The following is a 22,847-nucleotide window of genomic DNA, read 5'->3' as shown; positions in this document are numbered from 1 at the left end:
ATACAATTAGATCTATTATTATTTTTTATTATTGACATACAGCAGGGACTATACCATTCCAGCCCTTCGAGCCACGTTGGCCACAATCCCTCAATTTAATCCTAGCCTAATCACAGGACAACCTTCACAATGACCAATTAACCTACTAACTGGGACATTTGGGACATGGGAGGAAACCAAAGCACCAGAGGAAACCCATGTGGTCAGAGGGAGAATGTACAAACCCCTTACAGGCAATGGCGGGAATTGAACCCAGATCGCCTGTACTGTAAATTGTTGTGCTAACCACTATACTACCGTGCCACAAACTATACTTTGATAATGACTAAGGTATCTGTTCTCATAAAGTATATTGATTTGAAATAAATATTGACTTGGACAGCATGGAAATCTCTGCTTTTCTTCATTTTTAAAGAACAGCCACTCCTCAGTTCAGCACTGGAGCTTCTGCATACATTTTGTTTGTGGTAATGCTTCTCATGGGCTCTGTTCCTTCCAGAACCACGAAAGTGGGGTGAGTTTCTAATTTCCACCTTGGCAATGAGTGGAATAATGCACCTTGAGTACTTCCTGCAACACAAAATGAGGCCGTTTGATCCATTGGGTTCATGTTGGCCTGCTCCCCTTCTTCTTTCTCTGCAACTTATTCTCCCTTCAGCTCATGCCACATTACAACTAGGGATAAGTCAAGTAACCCACTGGAATACCAGTAAGATGTGGGAGTACCCCAAAGCCCTGAGAGAAAATCTATTTGGTCACAGGGAGAACCTACAAACACCACATAAGCAACACAAAAGGTTTGTATCTAATCCAGGTCACTGGTCCTGTGAGGAAACTTGAGCCTCTCTATGGTAAATGTACAAGGCACAGCTGGCTAAAACAAAGTTGGCATGATGGCCTATCAAGGTCCTTTGTGCTAAAGGGACCAGTGTAAAACATTGGGCCGTGACTGACTGAGTTATACTTGGCTTTGTGAGATTGGATGCGCCTAGACCTGCTGAAAGTACAATGCATCTATGATCCATGTTTGAGTTGCTTTCAGGATCCAGAGTCAACCTTGGGATGAACTAGCCTCATCATGTCACCATCATGGCTGACTACCTTAAGTGACTGGGGATCTTGTTCAGAAGGGCCAAGGCCTGTAACATTAAAGGAAAGCTGGGAGTGTGGGAGCACTCCATTTTGACGATTGGGAACAGCCGAGTCATCGGCTGTGAGGTGCTCTTGGTGTGGCTGGAGGTTATGCATGTGTGGCGCATTCCCCATTCCTGCATCATCACTAAGGATACCATTTTCCGTATCATCCGGAGATCCAGGATGGAACACAATGCACTGGGTCCCAGACAACTTGGGGAAAAAATTATACCCAACATTACCTTGTTTTCAAATGACCACTTTTACATGTGATTGCATCACGCTTTGCAGAGAATAAGAGTAGGCAAGCACCATGTGTGACTGCATGCTGAGGTTCTACTTGTCCCTGGTGTCATGGCAGGTGGGTTTGGCCTTGTATTCATGCAATGTTCCATTCACTTCAATACTGCCACACAACCATTCTTTGTAGCAATGTTCTTTCAGGGTGCCTTTGATCACACATCCGTGGGCATTCACAGACAATAGAAAGAAACATAATAGAATCAATGATAAACAAAGACGGACAAACAACCTATATGCAAAAGTCAACAAATAATGAAGATACAAAAAAGAAGAAACAAAATTATAGTAATTAATAAATAAACAAATAATTTTGAAGACATGAGTTGTACAGTCCTTGAAAGCGAGTCTGCAGATTGTGGAATTAGTGCAGTGTCGGGATGAGTGAAGTTATCTCCTCTGGTTCTGGAGTCTGATGGTTGAGGGGTAACAACTCTTCCTGGACCTGGTGGTGTGAGTCCTAAGGCTCCTGTACCTTCTCCCTGCTGGCAGCAACAAGAAGAAGCATGGCCTGGGTGGTAGGAAGCCTTGATAATAGATGCTGCACTGCTCAGTGGTAGGGAGAGTTTTACCTGTGATGGACTGGGCTGTGTCCACTTAAACATATTTTTCAGGCACTGAGGGAGAAAGACATGATGGATTCCACTGGACAGTTTCTTGAGCAGACTGTCAAAACCACTCAGCAGAATCCCTCAACACCAGAACTCACCAAAAAGTACCGGGACTCTCACTGGAAGTGAGAGTGGCCTGCCTCTTTGGATCCTTCCTGCACAGTCAATGTCTTACCTCAAGGCATGCTGTCCTCAGGAGAGCTGCAAAGAAGATGTGGTAATCAGCCATCTCTCTGTGAACTACATGTTTACAAAAAAATTCTGGTAAAGGATACAAGGTTTATTCCAAGCAGCTGCATAGCAGAGGATTGCCCAAACTGTGGGTTGTTCCCAGGGATGCCAATCAAAACAAACATCACATGCCATTGGTAGATCATCAACTTAGTAAAAGATGCACTTAAAACTTCTCTAAATTCATTATTCTCCCAGTGCAAGATATCTACACATGTAGGAATACTGGCCACTGGCACATCACAGGCTACAAGAGTACATGCAGAGACGGGCAATGAAGCTTGGAGCAAAGGCTTTTTGTGGAAGGACTGCAGTCTAATGTTCTGGCACCAGCTCTGTGTTACACCCTCTCCAACACTTGAAACGAGTCTCACTCAAGAAGGTCACATGAGTAGCAACGGTACCCTGTACATAAAATGCTTGACCCAAAGACACAATAAATGCACCGATTTTAACCTTTTACTTCAATATATTTTATGAAGTTTGCTTTTGAGATATAAAAGATAGCAATGGGACAGCCATGCTCTCTTGGTCCACAGCTTTTCCTCTACTCATTCTGACGAACTGAAAGGAAGGAAACAGGTATCATCGGGAGAATTTTGTGGTGCAATGTATGGTAGTGTGGAGTGGAGAGAAAGGTCACAGCATCACTTAGAGGAACTGTTGGGGGTTGCAATTGGCTGCTGGGGCAGAGGAACTAAAACATGTTGAAGAGGCAAAGGGCCAAGGTCTCAGATGACTGAGACAGTGGTCTGAGACAGTGCCACAGCCCATCCATTTATATAAATCCTACATTAATCTCATATTTTATATTCTCATTATCAGAATCAGGTTTAGTAACACTGGCATAGGTCATGAAGTTTATTGTTTTGTGGCAGCCAGCACTACTTTGCAATACATAATAATAAAAGCTATGAACTAGAATAAGAAGTTTATATAAAAAGAAAATTAAATTAAATATGTAGTGCAAAAAGAGAGGGAAACATACTAACATAGTGTTCATGGTTTCATTGTCCATTGAGAAAACTGATGGCGGAGGGGAATGAAGCTGTTCCTGAAACATTGAGTGTGTTTCACCTAGGCTCTTGTACCTCCTCTTTGGTAGCAATAAGAAGAGGACATGTCCTGGGTGATGGGAGTCCCTAATGATGGATGCCCTCTTATTTGAAGCATTGCCTTTTGAAGGTTGTTGCTGCGACATTCCTCAACCAGCTGATCTATCTCTCTTCTGCATGCTTCCTCATCACCATCTTAAATTCTGCCAACAACGGTTGCGTCATTGGAAAACTTATAGATTCCATTTGATCTGTGCCTAGTCACACTGTCTCGGGTTTAGAGCAGCAGGCTAAGCTCACATTCTTGAGTTGCGCCTCTGAAGAAGAGGTGTTGTTTCTGATCTAAACATACTATAGCCTCTCAGTTAAGAAGTCAAGGATCCAGTTGCAAAGGAAGCTACAAGGTTTTGGAGCTTTTTGTTCAGAACTATTGGAACGATTGAGTTCAATGCTGAGGGCTGTAGTCAATAAACAGCAACCTGATGTAGGGATTACTATTGTTCAAATGAAACAAGGCTGAACGGAGAGCCAGTGAGATTACATCCACAGTCCTATTGTGGTGATAGGCAAATTGCAGTAGGTCCAGGTCCTTGCTTAGGCTGGAGTTGATTCTAGTCATGACCAACCTCTCAAATCACTTCATCACAGTAGATGTGAGTGGCAGTGGGCGATAGTCATTGAGGCAACTCACCCTAATCTTGGTAAGCAGGTGGGAACCTACGACTTCAGCAGTGAGAGATTGAAGAAGTTCTTGAACACTCCCGCCAGTTGGTTGGTACAGCTTTTCAGTTCCCTACCAGGTACACCATCAGTGCCTGATGCCTTGCAAGGATTTCACTTTTTGAAAGATGTTCTGATGTCAGCTTCCAGGACAGAGATCGCGGGTCATCCGATGCTGAAGGAATTCCCATGAATGTAGTTTTATTCTCCCTTTCAAAGCATGCATAAGGGTGCAGAGCTCATCTGCGAGGGAAGTATCACAGCCATTCATTTTGCTATGTAGGAAGCAATGGCCTGAAATTCCTGCCAGAGCTGATGTTCCATCTCTAACCTCAATTATACCTGTGTTTTGCCCTTAGGTCTTTCCATAGGTCTTCTTGTGCACAGTGGTTCTGAATCACAGAATGTTACAGATTACTGATCAGAAGACTACAGATCTTCTTGTTCATCCACAGCTTTAGGATTTCCCTACATTCCCAACAATTCCTACCATATTCTACACTTACCTGCACACTGGAAATGATTAAGGGTTACAATTAATCAATCACTTGCCTTTCAGGAATTGACACAGACTGCACTGAGGATCAGATTGAAACTCGGCTGTTGGTTTTCTAAGGCAGTAACTTGACACTGTACCACCCTAAAGTCTTTCTGCAGCAATTCACCAAGGCTTCTTTGACAATACCTCCTGAATATGACCTCTAGTAAGTGAAGGGTCAGGGAAGCACCACTATCTTCAATCTCCCGTCTGGATCACATGCAGTCTTAATTTGGCATTTATTATCTGTTGAGCAAAAATTTTGGAAATCCTACTGAACTGTCCAGGAGTAATTACATTGGGAAGGGTCCTGTGGAATCATCAAGTTGGAAACTAGATTGAAAAGCAGTTTTCGGAACAAAATACGCCAATCGCCTCACAGGGTAAAGTGTGTATAAACCAGACCACGCACTTTATTGTACCAAGACCACAAAACACAACTTGAATTTACATAAGAAATTAGAAATGTTTACATCATATGCTTTAAGAGAAAGGTACTGAAACAGACTATAAGGTCAAGGTATGCTACAACACTTTGTCATACAAAATGTACAAAACACCTGATACTAACTAGACATGTTCTTGAGTTGCACTTTCCACAGCTTAACACTCATTATAAAAAAAAGTACCAGTTTGTGTTTTTATTTGTTTTAAAGAAGGAGAGAAAGATTTCTCTTCAGGTCACTTCTGTTATTGAAGCAGAGTGGTTCTGTAAGAGAACAAATACAAAAAAAAATTATGATCACTCCAACTAAATGAACAATGGAATTTAATCCAACTAACAAAAATTGCATACTGCAAACATTTTTTTTCAGTGGTGTTTCCAGTTATTAGAATATTTAATTTAGACACTGCTGAGGAGCTTCCAAATTATTTTATCATCAAGGAAGTACTTTATGAAGTGTAGCTGGATTTGTAATGAAACAGCAGCAATCAATTTGTGCACAGGAGGTTCCCACAGATTTCTCACAAATTATAATTTCTTAATGATGAACAATAATTGTGAGATTAATATTGACTAGGGCTCTGACAAAAAAAAGCTCTGCTGCTATTCTTCAGTACAGGGAAGGTGATCTTTTCCATGTACCTGAAGAAAGAAAGGGTCTTACTTCATGGCTTCATCCATATCACTGCACTTCCAATGGTGCAAATATGATGGTATCAGGGCATCTCAGTTTGTTGGCCAAAACCTTTGAAGTGGTCTGAGTTAAGGGGTGAGACCACTATGTGTAGGTCTACAATCATAAATAAAAGAGTTTCATTATTGTACAATGGTAATCCAAGTAAAATTGCTTTGCTTCATCACAGTGCAAAATACTGTGTGGGCCATTCAATCACTGATATAATGTTTGCAATGTGCTGATATTAAAGAAAACCACTTATACTGGACAGACACAGATTGCAACAAACATCCTGTGTAGAGGGAGAGAGTCATTGGTATAAAAGGGTTACCCACAGGGAACAGTATGGAAGACACTTCATGTGTTAGAACAGACTGAAGTAAGGTCCAAAGCTCTCAAAGGCGGTTCCTAAGAAGATTGTTACATTCAATCACAGCAAAAACAGAGTATTTTAAGGATGAGTGTACAATATACTCACTACTGCTCCAGCTTTATAAACTACCTACGCGATAATTTACCTTTGATCATACTAAATGAATGTGTGCGTCTCAACCATGGGTTATGTCCAACTCCGCACATTGACTTCAGTGAAAACATTGACAGGGGAGGGGGTTACAACCAGCCACTGATCAGTTCACCACAATTAGCACTAATAGCAAAAGGCAAATTTATCCCCCACGAGATGTCAAGCTAGGTTACAAAGTGCCTCAGGCTAGATGATAAAACAAACTGGAAAATACAGTCAACTTAGCTGGACCTTACCATCATGAACAGAAATGTAATGGAATGTTGAATCTTCTACCACTATTCAGACACGAGGATTATTAAAAAATAGATAATATGTTCAACAACACATTCAGAAGACCTTTTTGTTAAAGACTTAACCAAACCATGTATGTCAATGATACAGGATGTTTCAGTTAAGCTAACATCTTACAGCACAAAAGGAGATCATTCAACACGTCATGATTGTTCTGGTGCTTGGAGAATTAGACAGGTGGGAGGTGGCAGACCCTTGCAGATCTGAGAAATTGTGGAAGGGGAATCCGGTGTCTGTTAGATATTGTCAGCAGCAGGAAAGAGATTGGAGGGGGAACTTCAAAAGGGCCAATTGTGAATGCCTACTACAGTGCAGTCAACAATGGTATTGATAGAGACCAGCATCAGTCAACCTGTGCCAGTCCCTCAGCTGTAGATCAAAGAAGGAGTGAAAAAGGAAAAAAGACTGTGACAGAAAATTAAGAACAGAACGCCACAACGGGACAAATTGGAATGAAGCAGTAACACATCTTTGAATCAGCAGCAGGTTTTACATTACTCTCCTGTTGACCATTATGGAAGAGATTCAAGAGTTGGAATGGGCTTCCTGGCATAACATGGTATAAATTCTTAATTGGGGAAGGGCAAATTATGAAGCTATAAGGCTAGAACTTGCGGGTGTGAATTAGGATGATGTTTTTGCAGGGAAATCTACTACGGACATGTGGTCGATGTTTAGGGATCTCTTGCAGGATGTTAGGGATAAATTTGTCCCAATGAGGAAGATAAAGAATGGTAGGGTGAAGGAACCATGAGTGACAAGTGAAGTGGAAAATCTAGTCAGGTGGCATACATGAGGTTTAGGAAGCAAGGATCAGATGGGTCTATTCAGGAATATAGGGTAGCAAGAAAGGAGCTTAAGAAGGGGCTGAGAAGAGCAAGAAGGGATCATGAGAAGGCCTTGGTGAGTAGGGTAAAGGAAAACCCCAAGGCATTCTTCAATTATGTGAAGAACAAAAGGAGTGAAGGTAGGACCAATTAGAGATAAAAGTGGGAAGATGTGCCTGGAGGCTGTGGAAGTGAGCGAGGTCCTCAATGAATACTTCTCTTCAGTATTCACCAATGAGAGGGAACTTGATGACAGTGAGGACAATATGAGTGAGGTTGATGTTCTGGAGCATGTTGATATTAAGGGAGAAAAGGTGTTGGAGTTGTTAAAATACATTAGGACAGATAAGTCCCCAGGGCCTGATGGAATATTCCCCAGGCTGCTCCACGAGGGAAGAAATTGTTGAGCCTCTGGCTAGGATCTTTATGTCCTCGTTGTCCACGGGAATGGTACCGGAGGATTGGGGGGAGGCGAATGTTGTCCCCTTGTTCAAAAAAGGAAGTAGGGATAGTCTGGGTAATTATAGACCAGTGAGCCTTACGTTTGTGGTGGGAAAGCTGTTGGAAAAGATTCTTAGAGTTAGGATCTATGGGCATTTAGAGAATTATGGTCTGATCAGGGACAGTCAGCATGGCTTTGTGAAGGGCAGATCATGCCTAACAAGCCTGACAGAGTTCTTTGAGGAGGTGACCAGGCATATAGATTAGGCATCCAGGCAGTGGATGTGATCTACATGGATTTTAGTAAGGCATTTGACAAGGTTCCACACAGGAGGCTTATTCAGAAAGTCAGAAGTTATGGGATCCAGGGAAGTTTGTCCAGGTGGATTCAGAATTGGCTTACCTGCAGAAGGCAGAGGGTTGTGGTGGAGGGAGTACATTCAGATTGGAGGGTTGTGACTAGTGGTGTCCCACAAGGATCTGTTCTGGGACCTCTACTTTTTGTGATTTTTATTAACGACCTGGATGTGGGGGTAGAAGGGTGGGTTGGCAAGTTTGCAGATGACACAAAGGTTGGTGGTGTTGTAGATAGTGTAGAGGATTGTCAAAGATTGCAGAGAGACATTAATAGGATGCATAAGTGGGCTGAGCAGTGACAGATGGAGTTCAACCTACAGAAGTGTGAGGTGGTACACTTTGGAAGGACTAACTCCAAATCAGAATACAAAGTAAATGGCAGGATACTTAGTAGTGTGGAGGAGCAGAGGGATCTGGGGGTACATGTCCACGTATCCCTGAAAGTTGCCTCACAGGTAGGTAGGGTAGTTAATAAAGCTTATGGGGTGTTAGCTTTCATAAGTCAAGGGATAGAGTTTAAGAGACACGATATAATGATGCAGCTCTATAAAACTCTAGTTAGGCCACACTTGGAGTACTGTGTCCAGTTCTGGTTACCTCACTATAGGAAGGATGTGGAAGCATTGGAAAGGGTACAGAGGAGACAATAGACAATAGACAGTAGGTGCAGGAGTAGGCCATTCAGCCCTTCTAGCCAGCACTGCCATTTACTGTGATCATGGCTGACATTACACAATCATGCCCTCTCCCCATATCCCTTGACCCCACTATCTATAAGGGCTCTATCTAACTCTCTCTTGAATGCATCCAGAGACTTGGCGTCCACTGCCTTCTGGGGAAGAGCATTCCACATATCCACCACTCTCTGGGTGAAAAAGTTTTTCCACGTCTTTGTTCTAAATGGCCTACCCTTTATTCTTAAACTGTGGCCTCTAGTTCTGGACTCACCCATCAGCGGGAACATGCTTCCTGCCTCCAGTGTGTCCAATCCCTTAATAATCTTATATGTTTCAATCAGATCCCCTCTCATCCTTCTAAATTCCAGTGTATACAAGCCCAGTCGCTCCAATCTTTCAACGTATGACAGTCCCGCCATTCCGGGAATTAACCTTGTGAACCTACGCTGCACTCTCTCAATAGCAAGAATGTCCTTCCTCAAATTTGGAGACCAAAACTGCACACAATACTCCAGGTGGAGTCTCACCAGGGCCCCGTACAGCTGCAGAAGGACCTCTTTACTCCTATACTCAATTCCTCTGGTTATAAAAGCCAGCATGCCATTAGCTTTCTTCACTGCCTGCTGTACCTGCATGCCTGCTTTCATTGACTGATGTACAACAACACTTAGATCTCATTGTACTTCCCCCCTTTTCCTAACTTGACTCCATTTAGATAGTAATCTGCCTTCCTGTTCTTGCCACCAAAGTGGATAACCTCACATTTATCCACATTAAACTGCATCTGCCATACATTTGCCCACTCACCCAACCTGTCCAAGTCACCCTGCATTCTCGTAACATCCTCCTGACATTTCACATTGCCACCCAGCTTTGTGACATCAGCAAATTTGCTAATGTTACTTTTAATCCCTTTATCTAAATCATTAATGTATTTTGTAAACAGCTGTGGTCCCAGCACCAAACCTTGCGGTACCCCACTGGTCACAGCCTGCCATTCCGAAAGGGACCCGTTAATCACTACTCTTTGTTTCCTGTCAGCCAGCCAATTTTCAATCCATGTCAGTACTCTGCCCCCAATACCATGTGCCCTAATTTTGCCCACTAATCTCCTATGTGGGACTTTATCAAAAGCTTTCTGGAAGTCCAGGTACACTACATCCACTGGCTCTCCCTTGCCCATTTTCGTAGTTACATCCTCAAAAAACTCCAGAAGATTAGTCAAGCATGATTTTCCCTTCATAAATCCATGCTGACTCGGAGTGATCCTTCTACTGCTATCCAAATGTGTCGTAATTTCATCTTTTATAATTGACTCCAGCATCTTTCCCACCACTGACGTCAGGCTAACCAGTCTATAATTCCCTGTTTCCTCTCTCCCTCCTTTCTTGAAAAGTGGGACATTAGCCACCCTCCAATTAGCAGGAACTGTTCCTGAATCTATAGAATATTGGAAAATGATTACCAATGCATCCACGATTTTTAGAGCCACCTCTATAAGTACACTGGGATGCAGACCATCTGGTCCTGGGGACTTATCAGCCTTCAGACTCAACAGTCTATCCAACACCGTTTCTTGCCTAATATAAATTTCCTTCAGTTCATCCTTTACCCTAGTTCCTTTGGCCACTATTACATCTGGGAGATTGTTTGTGTCTTCCCTAGTGAAGACAGATCCAAAGTACCTGTTCAACTCATCTGCCATTTCCTTGTTCCCCATAATAAATTCACCCGTTTCTGTCTTCAATGGCCCAATTTTGGTCTTAACTATTTTTTTGCTATTCACATACCTAAAGAAGCTTTTACTATCCTCCTTTATATTCTTGGCTAATTTACCTTCGTACCTCATTTTTTCTTGGCGTATTGCCTTTTTTGTTATCTTCAGTTGCTCTTTAAAAGCTTCCCAGTCCTCCAGTCTCCCGCTCATCTTTGCTATGTTATACTTCTTTTTTATTTTTATACTGCCCTTTACTTCCCTCGTCAGCCATGGCTGCCCCTTACTCCCCTTAGGATCTTTCTTCCACTTTGGAATGAACCGATCCTGCATTATTCCCAGGAATACCTGCCATTTTTGTTCCACTGTCTTCCCTGCTAGGGTATTGTTCCATTCAACTTTGGCCAGCTCCTTCCTCATAGCTCCATAGTTCCCTTTGTTCAACTGTAATACTGACACATCCAATTTTCCCTTCTCCTTCTCAAATTGTAGGTTAAAACATATCATATTATGGTCACTACCTCCTAATGGTTCCTTTACCTCGAGGTCCCTTATCAAATTTGGTTCATTGCATAACGCTAAATCTAGAATTGCCTTCTCCCTGGTTGGCTCCAGTACAAGCTGTTCTAAGAATCCATCTCGGAGGCACTCCACAAACTCCCTTTCTTGGGGTCCAGTACCATTCTGATTCTCCCAGTCTACCTGCATGTTGAAATCCCCCATGACAACTGTATCATACCTTTGCGACATGCTATTTTAACTCTTCATTCAACTTACACCCTACATCCAGACTGCTGTTTGGGGGCCTATAGATAACTCCCATTAGGGTCTTACTACCCTTAGAATTTCTCAGTTCTATCCGTACTGACTCTACATCCCCAGAATCTATGCCCCCCCCCCTCACAAGGGACTGAATATCATTCCTCACCAACAGAGCCACCCCACCCCCTCTGCCAGTCAGTCTGTCCTTTCGATAAGATGTATATCCTTGAATAATCATTTCCAAGGCCCTGTCCGCCTGAAGCCATGTCTCAGTTATTCCCACAACATCGTACTTGCCAATTTCCAACTGAGCCTCAAGCTCATCTACTTTATTCCTTATACTTAGTGCATTCGTATATAATACTTTTAATTCGGTACTCCCCTTTCCTTTCATATCAATTCCTATTTCACTTGGCCATACTGTATGATCTCTTCTTGAGCTTTCTACTCCATTGATTCTGTTGTCCTTTTTAACTTTTTTTATTTTCACTTTCCCTTTAACTCCATCCTTATATTTCCAGTTCATCCCTTCCCCCCCCCAATACTTAGTTTAAACACATCCGTGTTGCAGTGGCAAACCTGTCTGCCAGAATGCTGGTCCCCCGCCTATTAAGGTGCAACCTGTCCCTTTTGTACAATTCATCCCTACCCCAAAACAGATCCCAGTGGTCCAAGAATGTAAATCCTTGCTTCCTGCACCAGTTCCTCAGCCACACATTCAGATCCATTATCTCCCTGTTCCTGCCCTCTCCAGCACGTGGAACTGGAAGCAAACCAGAGATAACCACCCTGGAAGTCCTGCTTTTCAGCCTTCTCCCGATTTCTCTGAAGTCCTGCTGCAGAATGTCCTTCCTCTTCTTCCCGAAGTCATTTGTGCCGACATGCACTACCACTTCCGGCTGTTCACCTTCACCCTTGAGGATTCCCTGCAATCGGTCCATGATGTCCTGGATCCTAGCACCAGGGAGGCAACACACCATCCTTAAATCTCACCTGTTGCTGCAGAAACCCCTTTCCGTACCTCTTACTATGGACTCCCCTACTATCACAGCTCTTCCTGATGTCTGACTCCTCGGAGATTTACCAGGATACTGCCTGGTTTGGAGAGTATGGATTATGATCAGAGATTAAGGGAGCTAGGGCTTTACTCTTTGGAGAGAAGGAGGATGAGAGGAGACATGATAGAGGTGTACAAGATATTAAGAGGAACAGACAGAGTGGACAGCCAGCGCCTCTTGCCCGGGGCACAACTGCTCAGTACAAGAGGATATGGCTTTAAGGTAAAGGGAGGGAAGTTCAAGGGGGATATTAGAGGAAGGTTTTTCACTCAGAGAGTGGTTGGTACATGGAATGCACTGCCTGAGTCAGTGGTGGAGGCAGACACACTAGTGAAGTTTAAGAGACTACTAGACAGGTATATGGAGGAATTTAAGGTGGGGGGTTATACGTGAGGCAGGGTTTGAGGGTCAGCACAACACTGTGGGTCAAAGGGCCTGTAATGTGCTGTACTATTCTAAGTTTTATGTTCTATATTAGAGGAGGGTTTTTTACTCAGAGAGTGGTTGGTGCCTGTAATTCACTGCCTGAGTCAGTGGTGGAGGCAGGTACACTAGTGAAATTTAAGAGACTACTAGACAGGTATATGGAGGAATTTAAGGTGGAGGGTTATATGGGAGGCAGGGTTTAAGGGTCGGCACAACATTGTGGGCCGAAGGGCCTGTACTGTGCTGTATTGTTCTATGTTCTAGGTAAATTGTCAAACTGAAAGTCTAGTGATGGTTGCTGTGATAATGCAACCAAGTCTGCTACCAAGATGAGCAGGAAATTTGTGTGTATCCTATTTTCATTGCTCCAATCTCTACCAGAGGTGAGCAGGGTCTCTGAGGTTGAAATTCACCTCAATGTTGCTAGACATGGGGAAGGGTGGGTGTGAGGAATGTGGTGATCATTTTAGTAGTTAGCTGATTTTTAAATATTGCATTCTTCCTCATTCCATTTACTCAGCCTTTGCCAAGTACATAAACTAAACAAGGAGCCGGAAGTGAGTGGGATAAACAAAAACGGTGCACTTTGTGGTGATCTAAGATATAGTTATTGAACCAGAGCGCATTAATTAGCATGTCAAAATATTACTGCAGCAGGTGCTACCTTGAAAGACATGGCTACTTCTGCTTTGTTCAGATGCTTGCTCAGAATACGTTGGGAGAGGTTGGGCCACATATAAGTAGGATGGGAAAAAAAACACTCCACCAGCATGGCCCAGGAATGAGGGATCTTCCAAAGAAAATTTGCCATGGATTTTCAACTGGTAGCACTCCCAGCCACATGCTCCCATGGACGGACATAACATAATGGGAGGGCAAGGTGAAATGTCATCAGGCCCTAGGCAAGATGGCATTTGCATGCACACTCACGCGCCCCCTCTTTTCATTGGGAGATGAAAGCACCCATGCGAATCACCTCTGCGACCTAATCACCTGAAACAGAAAGAAAGCCCTGCCTCAAACGGAGGAAAGTCAGATAAAAAGATGGTTTACAATCAAAGTGGCCAGGTGACTTACCTGTCTTAACCTCCTTGTATGCTTTCACACAATATTTGGGGCACATCATTTAGTCCAATCAAAGGAACATCTTTCAGGGTCACAGTGCTAACGTCAGACACCTGGTGATAATCTTCGGCATGGCTCGACGCAGAGTGTTTGTCCCTCTCTTATGCAGAAATGTTTGCTCTGACTCAGAGGGCCATTACTCAAGTTTGCAAAGAGTCTTGCACCATAGATTTGCACTGACTGGGCACTGTTACCCAAAATGCTAGGCCCTTAGAAAGACAATGCTTTCACCCTATCAATTTTGTTTATAATTAAATTCTGGACCAAACCAGGAACAGATTTTTAGCCAAGCTTAACCTTATTTATCTGAGCATTCCAAAGCTGTTTTGGTATACCAGAAGAATTTAGTAATTGAAACACTCACTAACCAATAAATAAAGAGTTTCAAAACTTAAATAAACATTAAAGCTCAGAAACAAGCAATTCAGCCCCTCTGATCAACACTGTTGCTGACATGCCACATTCATCCTACCCTATCAATGTGCCTCATGCCTTGGGCTTAAAATTCCTTTACATGAGCTCGGTTTTCATGCAGTTTAACAGGACTGATCATAGCCATACAAGTGTGACGTGAGCAAGAGGCAGTGGAGTGTGTGAGCTGGGTGATAAGTTTATTCTTGTATAGCTTATTTTACGAGAACGCATAGAGGAAGTCTTTTTCCCAGATTGTCCTACCAATGTCCAATCATAAACACAGACTGATAACCCCTAAGTTACCAGCATTGTGAAAAGCAGTTGAAGAGGAGCATTTCTTCTGAACAGCCAATACCTCCTCCAAATGTTTGAAATGTCTGTTCAACCAGGATAGAGCCCTATCCTGAAGAGCTTATAAGAGACAGAGACGCAGATCGATAGAGATAGTGACAGTGACAGAGACAGACACAAATACAGAGACAGAAAAAACTCCACGATCTGGAGAAGTACTGCCTGAGATATTGGCACAGGAAGCTGCCATGACAGACTATAAATTAGTTCGTCAGTAATATTTGATGTTCTATTCCCATTCAGTGAGTGCATAATTTAACACAACATCCAGTCAGAGCACCTTAAATGCTATCTCATTATTTGCACTACTGAGATGCTGAGGTCCAAGTTGCAGGAGATAGACTTGAACTACTGGCATTCTGACTTCAACAAATGGGTGCTAACCATTGAAGCACTGCTGACTTTGTAAAACTTAGCCTTCTTACCTTAAATCACTTTGCCTAGCAGAATAACCCAAGACTGTAGTAACACAGCACAATAACAAAATGATGCAGTTCTAAAGCAGAAAAATGCAAATGTCTATTGCCCAACACCAAGATCAGGTCTCTGAATGTGCCCACTTGGGTAACTGCAGCAAAATTGCCACAATACCAGACAGGCAGGCACGGACCAAGGCCCAAAAAGAAAACCAAGAGAGGGGGCCCACTAAGAACATCAGAGGCAGCATGGCCAAAAGCACAGTAAAATATAGCTAGAAGATGCACACACAGATTACATGGTGTCAGAGTCACATGGAACACTATAGAAAGACCATCAGCCCAGAAGCAACAGAGGCAATCACGCAGAGCAGAATCTCACACAACACCAGACTTTGAAAGTCCCCAGCTCACAATGGAGCTCTGTCCTTGGGTGATTATTAAGTATATACCTCCTGTTGACTTGGGTATCTGGCTGGTCCTGGAAAATGACCCTGGGACGAAACACCCCCTCTCGGGGGGGCTGCTGATGTCTGCCACCTTGCTGTCATGCCAGCATAAAGGGAAAAAGAGCCACGATATAAGATCAGTGTTACAAGAGCAAAATACCATGAAACAGTAATTTACACTTCTTTCAGTTTAGTTTACCATATCCGACGTGGCCTCCTGTACTTCCAGAAGATTCAAGCACAGATTGAGTGAACACTATGCAGAAAATGAGTGTCATCCAAATATCTATTGCTTGTCACCTTAATTCGTTCTCCCATTCTGACCTCCTTGTCCTCAGCCACCAACACTGCACCGACAAAGCCCAACATAACCCCATAGAAGAACATTTCATTGTATTATGAAACACACTGTAGGCATCCAGACACAAAATTGAGTTCAGCAGTTTCAAGAAATCATCCTGCTTTTCCATTTGCACTCTCTAACCCATCCTGAATGATTTTACAGTCACTGTCTTTGGCCTTTAATTCTTCTGTCTTTCAATATCTCAACCTCCCTCTTTCATTCTTGCCTTGCCTCACCCCACACATACACTCCTCCTCCTAGTTTTCTTGGCATCTTAAAAATCCTACTTTAATTTTTTTCAACCTAATGAAAATGCACAGATCTTAAGTTTATTTTACTCTCCACAGATGCCATGTGACATGATTAGCTTCTCAGGCATAGTTTTTGTTTTTAATCACTGACATCTATCACTCATCTGCAGTTGTCCTTGAGCACGTTGTGAGGTCATTTCAATTACTGAATAACTACTGACAAAACAGCTTCTGCCTCTAAATTGGAGGTGAGACTGGAAGCCATCAATCCTGAAGCAAAGTCAGTTTACTTAGAACAGAATATTCAAAGAGAGGATTAAAGAGAAACCATAAAACATTCTCCCATTAAAAGTAGGACATTTTTCCAGACAAACGCTGTAAGTGGAGGATGGCTGCATATAACTTCCCTGTATCCAGTCTGTGTTAATCACATCCAGGGGGACAGCACAGATGGTACAGGTAGAATAGCTTCACTGTTCCAGTGAGATGGATTCAACCATACCTTTCAGTCTATGTGGAGCTTCTCCATTTACTCTGGTTTTTCCCCATAAACCAAAGACATGTAGGATAGTAGGTTAGTTGGTACTGGAAATGGTCTACGGTGTGTAGATACAAGTTAGAATCTGGGGAGAGGGCATGCGGGGGGAACATATTATGATCAGCGTAGGATTAATGTAAATGGTTGATGGTCAGTGAAAACTAAATGGTAGGGCTTGTTTCTGTGCCATTTGGCTTGATGACAAGGGAAGTACCCAATCATTTTCATTCTCGCTGGGTGCAATCTTGTTGTCACTTCAGGTGAGAATCCACCACACTGCGGTGAAACTGAAATGACATGTGGCCTGAATTTGATAACAGGAGTAAGCCCGATGAGTTATGATGTTCTAGTAGCTTTTGGGTTACTAATATTGATCCTAGCTTTTTAATTCCTGATTATTTAATTAATCCAGCTGCCAGGATGAATTTGAATTCACATCCTTCCGGATAGTTAACACAGGCCTCTAGTTACATAGCTGATCTGCTTCCACTTCCCTTTGTGCAATCGACACTAATGCGTCATGTACACTCACATCCTGTGAATCAGTTACAGGAGGCACAAGGGACTCTAATTCTTGTTCTGTGCACTTAGCTTCATTTTAGAGAAAAGAGTTACTAAATTTACACACTTCCATTGTGGAGATTAATGTCTAGATTTTCTAGGCATTATAGGATTTGTGCCCATATTGAGAAGTTATTACCACTCCAGCAAATTGACGAAACAGGAATGCTAATGATTTAAATCTCATGCCCTTGCGAAAATCCTGCAAATGTAAGTAGTCAGAATATTTATTTTCATAACTGGACTAGGCGCATGCACTTCTACTAATAGAATATAAAGTTCATAGGAGCTGTAGTCCAAAGAGAGGGGTAATGAGCAGTCGTTCTCCATGGTAAAGATATTGCTGAGCTTTGAGAGTGGTTCTGCAGAAAACCTACCCAAATTTACTCTTAAGTTCTGAACTTCATCACTTACAGGCCTAAAATGTAGAAATTCAAAACTACCTGGCAGTTCCCCGTGAAGCCAACATCATTCCATGCTGCCGGATTCCACGTGGAGCCCAACAACAGAAAATGAAGTTATGGCAATTTAACTGGGTTATATATTCACATGCACTGCAGCAGGTTAAACTGGGGCAAGATCCATGCACTTATTCAGTTCCATGAAGATCTTCCAACCATGAGGTTTTTACCTTTTTACATCACTTATACTGTATTTGCTGTGGTCTTATAAACTTTTTAATATTATTTTTTGTTATTTATTTTTGGAACCATTTATTTTTGTAATTTATGATAAACTTATGAATACCTGTGCACTATACAACTGCAAAATGACATATTTCATGTCATTTTAGTTAGTGATAATAAATCAGAGATTCTGAACTTAAAAGCATTTTAACTGATTTTTGATGTCTACTTAAGTAAAGACATTTCATTATAAATCATAACTAAAAAGATAAAAAAATCTTATTAATAGAGCATAAATGTTTTAGCTGTCAGAACTTTGACCTAAATGCTCTCAACAAATTGTTTATCTATTTGTGCCAGAAAAAAAGAAAGAAAGAACTTTTGGATAAAGATTGTAAAAGTATCTTTCACTCTGCCAATCTTGTGACTCAGTGGAAGATGCATCAGTGACACTGAAATAATTTCTCTGTTATATTTGATAAATAGACAATGCATGCCTATTGGAGGAGTTGTGGATGGAGCTGTAGGAGTCGAATGTTACAAGAGGATATAGACAGGCTGCAGAGTTGGGCAGAAAAATGGCAGATGGAGTTCAATCTGGATAAGTGTGAGGTGATGCATTTTGGAAGGACAAACCAGAGGACTGAATACAGGATTAATGGTCAATTACTTAAGAGTGTGGATGAACAAAGGGACCTTGGGGTTCAAGTCCATATATCCCTCAAGGTCGCTGCACAGATTGATAGGGTAGTTAAGAAGGCCTATGGGATGCCAGGCTTCATTAACAGGGGGATTGAGTTCAAGAGTAGAGAGATCATGTTGCAACTCTACAAACCTCTGGTGAGACCGCACAGAGTATTATGTTCAATTCTGGTCACCTCATTATAGGAAGGATGTGGAAGCTATGGAGAGGGTGCAGAGGAGATTTAGGATGGATCATTTAGGAGGGTGTTGCCTGGATTGGAGAACAAGTCATATGAAGCAAGGTTAGCAGAGCTGGGACTTTTCTCTTTGGAGCGTAGAAGAACGAGAGGGGATTTGATAGAGGTCTACAAGATCATGAGAGGCATAGATAGGGTGGATAGTCAGTACCTGTTCCCCAGGGCATCAATAGCAAACACCAGAGGGCATATGTACAAAATTAAGGGAGGGAAGTTTAGGGGAGACATCAGGGGTAAGTTTTTTTACACAGAGGGTGGTGAGTTCCTGGAATGACTTGCCAGGGTTGGTGGTGGAGGCTAAAATATTAGGGGTATTTAAGAGACTCTTGGACAGGCACATGGATGAACGAAAAATGGAAGGTTATGGGGTAGTGTGGGTTTAGTACTTTTTTTTTAAGGATTATATAGGTCGGCACAACATGGAGGGCTGAAGGGCCTGTACTGTGCTGTGCTGTTCTATGGTTCTATGTTGAAGTCCCATTCCAAAACTAATTTCTAATGGCTGGGTTATCAATGTAACTTACTTCTGAAATAGAATTTAACACTTGCATGTTTGCAACATACAAACAGAAAGCAAATGTTTGCATCCAGATGTTTTAGTAGTTGACCATTTGTTCTACAGTATCTGCATCTAGGGATATAATTATATTAAATTACAGGACCAGGGACCCACTAACGTGAGCTGGAATAATCCTGGAGGAAAGAGCTGGTGGAATAACGATGACTCAAAACTATCCAGATTGTCATAAAAATTAATTAACATGTAAGGAAGTCTGTCAGCTTCACTCAGTCTAGGTTGTAGACTATTGCAGATACAGGCCTGAGTGGCTGAAATGGCTTAGAAAGCTATTCAATTCTACTTTATCTTATTGGAAATATTTCTCCACTTGGTGTGCAGAGGTTCACAGAGCTTTTTTTGCCACTGACTTCTTTAGGATAATTAGAAGTGGACAGCAGATTTTGCTTTTGCCTGTCTTGTCCATGTCCAGTGAGTTAACAGCAAGCTGGAAATTATAAGTACAGCTCGCACCCAAAAGATAAATGTAAGGTTAGGAGGAGTGTGTGGCCCTCATTACTGATAATAACCTAGGAAGGCAGAGAGAACTGGAAAGGCCTTGAGAAGCTGGACGTGGGTGCTAAATTGGAATACCATTGGTGTCACCTTACTTCACTTTAGTTTGCCAATTCCAAAAATGGACAAAAATGGTCATATCTTCCCATTTACTCCACAGCTGACTACATACGACAAGTAAGGCGGCTGAAAGGCTATTTCTATTCACTGTGTGAAACAGGAACAAGAGCAGAAGGTGTTCAGTGGGGCTTACCTGTGCGCTTAATGTTTCAAGTGGACTCTCCACCCGAGGGAATGTCATTAATGGCACTCCATGTGGATCCTTGGGTTTCTGCTTAACAGATGTGGTCTGTGTCCCTTTGAAGTTGTGAACAACACATATACCCTGGCAATAAAAATGAATAGTTATGTCATCAATAACTCAGCATGGAAACATATCTGTTGGCCCACTGAGTCCAACAGATACTATATCAAACCTATTTTATTATACCAAATTCTCATCAGTTTCCCCAAGGTTCTTCTATTCATATCTTTACTGGGAGCAGTGGCCAACTAACCTACCAATCTCCATGTTTGCGGGATTTGGGAAACTGAAGTACTCAGAGAGAATCCATGCAGTCGCCAAGAGAACTTGTAAACTTCATACAAATAGTACTCAAGGTCAAGACTGAGTCCAAGTCACTGGAGATGTTCAAAGCAGGTGAAAATTTTTGGCAGAGTATGCTTTTGATAAGGGCAAATCACATATAGTTTCTCTCACCCAAGATTCAATACAGGCAGATACCCAACAGAAATAAAGTTAAATATATACAGGATAATATTTATGTCAACCTAAATAGAAAGGTTTAAGTTCAGAATGGTTAAATATGAACAGATACCAACATAAAAAGAGCAGTAGATGTAGTCTATATGGATTTCAGCAAGGCATTTGAAAAGGTACCCCATGCAAGGCATTTGATAACGTAAGTAGGCATGGGATCCAAGGGGACATTGCTTTGTGGATCCAGAACTGGCTTGCCCACAGAAGGCAAAGAGTGGTTGTAGACAGGTCATATTCTGCATGGAGGTTGGCGACCAGTGGTGTGCCTCAGGGATCAGTTCTAGGACCCCCTCTCTTCGTGATTTTTATAAATGACCTCGATGAGGAAGTGGAGAGATGGGTTAGTAAATTTGCTGATGACACAAAGGTTGGGGGTGTTGTGGATAGTGTGGAGGGCTGTCAGAGGTTACAGTGAGACATCGATAGGATGCAAAAATGGGCTGAGAACTGGCAGATGGAGTTCAACACAGATGAGTGTGAGGTGGTTCATTTTGGTAGGTCAAATATGATGGCAGAATATAGTATTAATGGTAAGGCTCTTGGCAGTGTAGAGGATCAGAGGGATATTGGGGTCCGAGTCCATAGGATACTCAAAGCTGCTGTGCAGGTTGACTCTGTGGTTAAGAAAGCATATGGAGCATTGGCCTTCATCAATAGTGGGATTGAGTTTAGAAACCAAGAGGTTAAAGATCCTACCTTATGTGCATCTTATCGCCCTATATCATTATTAAATGTAGACTCTAAGATTCTTACAAAAATTTTAGCCATTAGATTAGAAAAGGTATTACCACAGATTATTTCAGAAGATCAAACTGGTTTTATTAGGAATCGATATTCCTTTTTTAATATTAGAAAATTGATTAACATAATTTATACTTCATCACCTACAACCCCAGAATGTGTTATCTCATTAGATGCTGAAAAAGCCTTTGATAGAGTTGAATGGACATATTTATTTAATGCATTGAGAAACTTTAATTTTAGTCCTAATTTTATATCATGGATTAAATTAATATATTATAAACCTGTTGCTTCTGTTCTTACAAATAATTATAGATCCTCTTTTTTTCAATTATCTCGTGGTACGAGACAAGGTTGTCCTTTAAGTCCTTTATTATTTAATATTGCATTAGAACCTTTAGCTATTGCTATTCGTGAGTCTCCTAATATTTTTGGTATTACCCGTAATGAGAAGTTATACAAATTATCGCTTTATGCTGATGATTTGTTGTTATATATTTCTAATCCTAGTAGGTCTATTCCTGCTATTTTATCCTTGTTGGCTCAATTTGGTAGTTTTTCTGGTTATAAGTTAAACTTAGATAAGAGTGAGTTATTCCCTTTAAACGCGCAAACTTTATTGAGTGATAGGATGCCATTTAAAGTTGTTACTGATAACTTTATCTATTTAGGTATAAAAATCACCAAGAAATATAAAGATTTATTTGGACTGAATTTTTTACCTATGCTTCATCAAATTCAGCAACTTACTACTAGATGGTCTCCCTTATTTTTATCATTAGTTGGTCGGATTAATGCTATTAAAATGATGATTTTACCGAAATTTTTATATTTATTCCAAGCTTTACCAATTTTTATTCCTAAATCTTTTTTTGATAATATTGATTCAAAAATTTCCTCATTTGTTTGGCAAAATAAAAATCCTAGGTTAAGCAAAAGGCAATTACAAAAGTCTAAAAAAGATGGTGGTCTAGCTTTACCTAACTTTAGATTTTATTATTGGGCGAATAATATTCGTAACCTAATGTACTGGAAACTAGATTTGGATTCACCTGTGTGCCCACAGTGGGTAAATTTGGAATGTAGTGAGGTTAAGGGATATTCTATATTTTCCGTTCTTGGTTCTTTTCTTCCTATTGATTTAGCCAAATTCAATAAACAGACATCTAACCCTGTTGTTAAACATACACTACGAATTTGGTTTCAATTTCGCAAATTCTTTAATCTGAAAAACTTTGCTCTGGACAGCCCTATTTTATGTAATTTTTTTTTTAAACCTTCATTGACAGATCAAGCTTTTAGTATATGGAAAAGGAAAGGTATAAAATGTTTTCGTGATCTTTTTTTTGAAGGTACTTTGATGTCTTTTGATCAACTATCTAACAAATTTGAATTACCTAAATCTAA

General features: G+C 41.5%; 1 protein-coding gene across 1 annotated transcript in view; it reads right to left on the bottom strand.

Moving 5' to 3' along the window:
* Positions 1 to 4,973: 4,973 nt before the first annotated feature.
* The window catches only part of plppr1 (phospholipid phosphatase related 1), a 118,918-nt gene continuing 101,044 nt past the window's right edge, over positions 4,974 to 22,847 (bottom strand). Inside the window, exons 8-11 of the mRNA XM_059973852.1 lie at positions 20,133 to 20,264; positions 15,551 to 15,642; positions 12,097 to 12,262; positions 4,974 to 5,298 (exon numbers count right to left, since the gene is read on the bottom strand). Coding sequence (XP_059829835.1) covers positions 5,266 to 5,298; positions 12,097 to 12,262; positions 15,551 to 15,642; positions 20,133 to 20,264 — 423 coding nt within the window. The 3' untranslated portion in view covers positions 4,974 to 5,265. The remainder of the gene's footprint in view (positions 5,299 to 12,096; positions 12,263 to 15,550; positions 15,643 to 20,132; positions 20,265 to 22,847) is intronic.

Source organism: Hypanus sabinus, chromosome 7, assembly GCF_030144855.1.
Source record: "Hypanus sabinus isolate sHypSab1 chromosome 7, sHypSab1.hap1, whole genome shotgun sequence".
Classification (NCBI taxonomy): Eukaryota; Metazoa; Chordata; class Chondrichthyes; order Myliobatiformes; family Dasyatidae; genus Hypanus; species Hypanus sabinus.
Note: the sequence above shows the minus strand (reverse complement) of the source record. Positions and strands in the feature narration are given on the sequence as shown.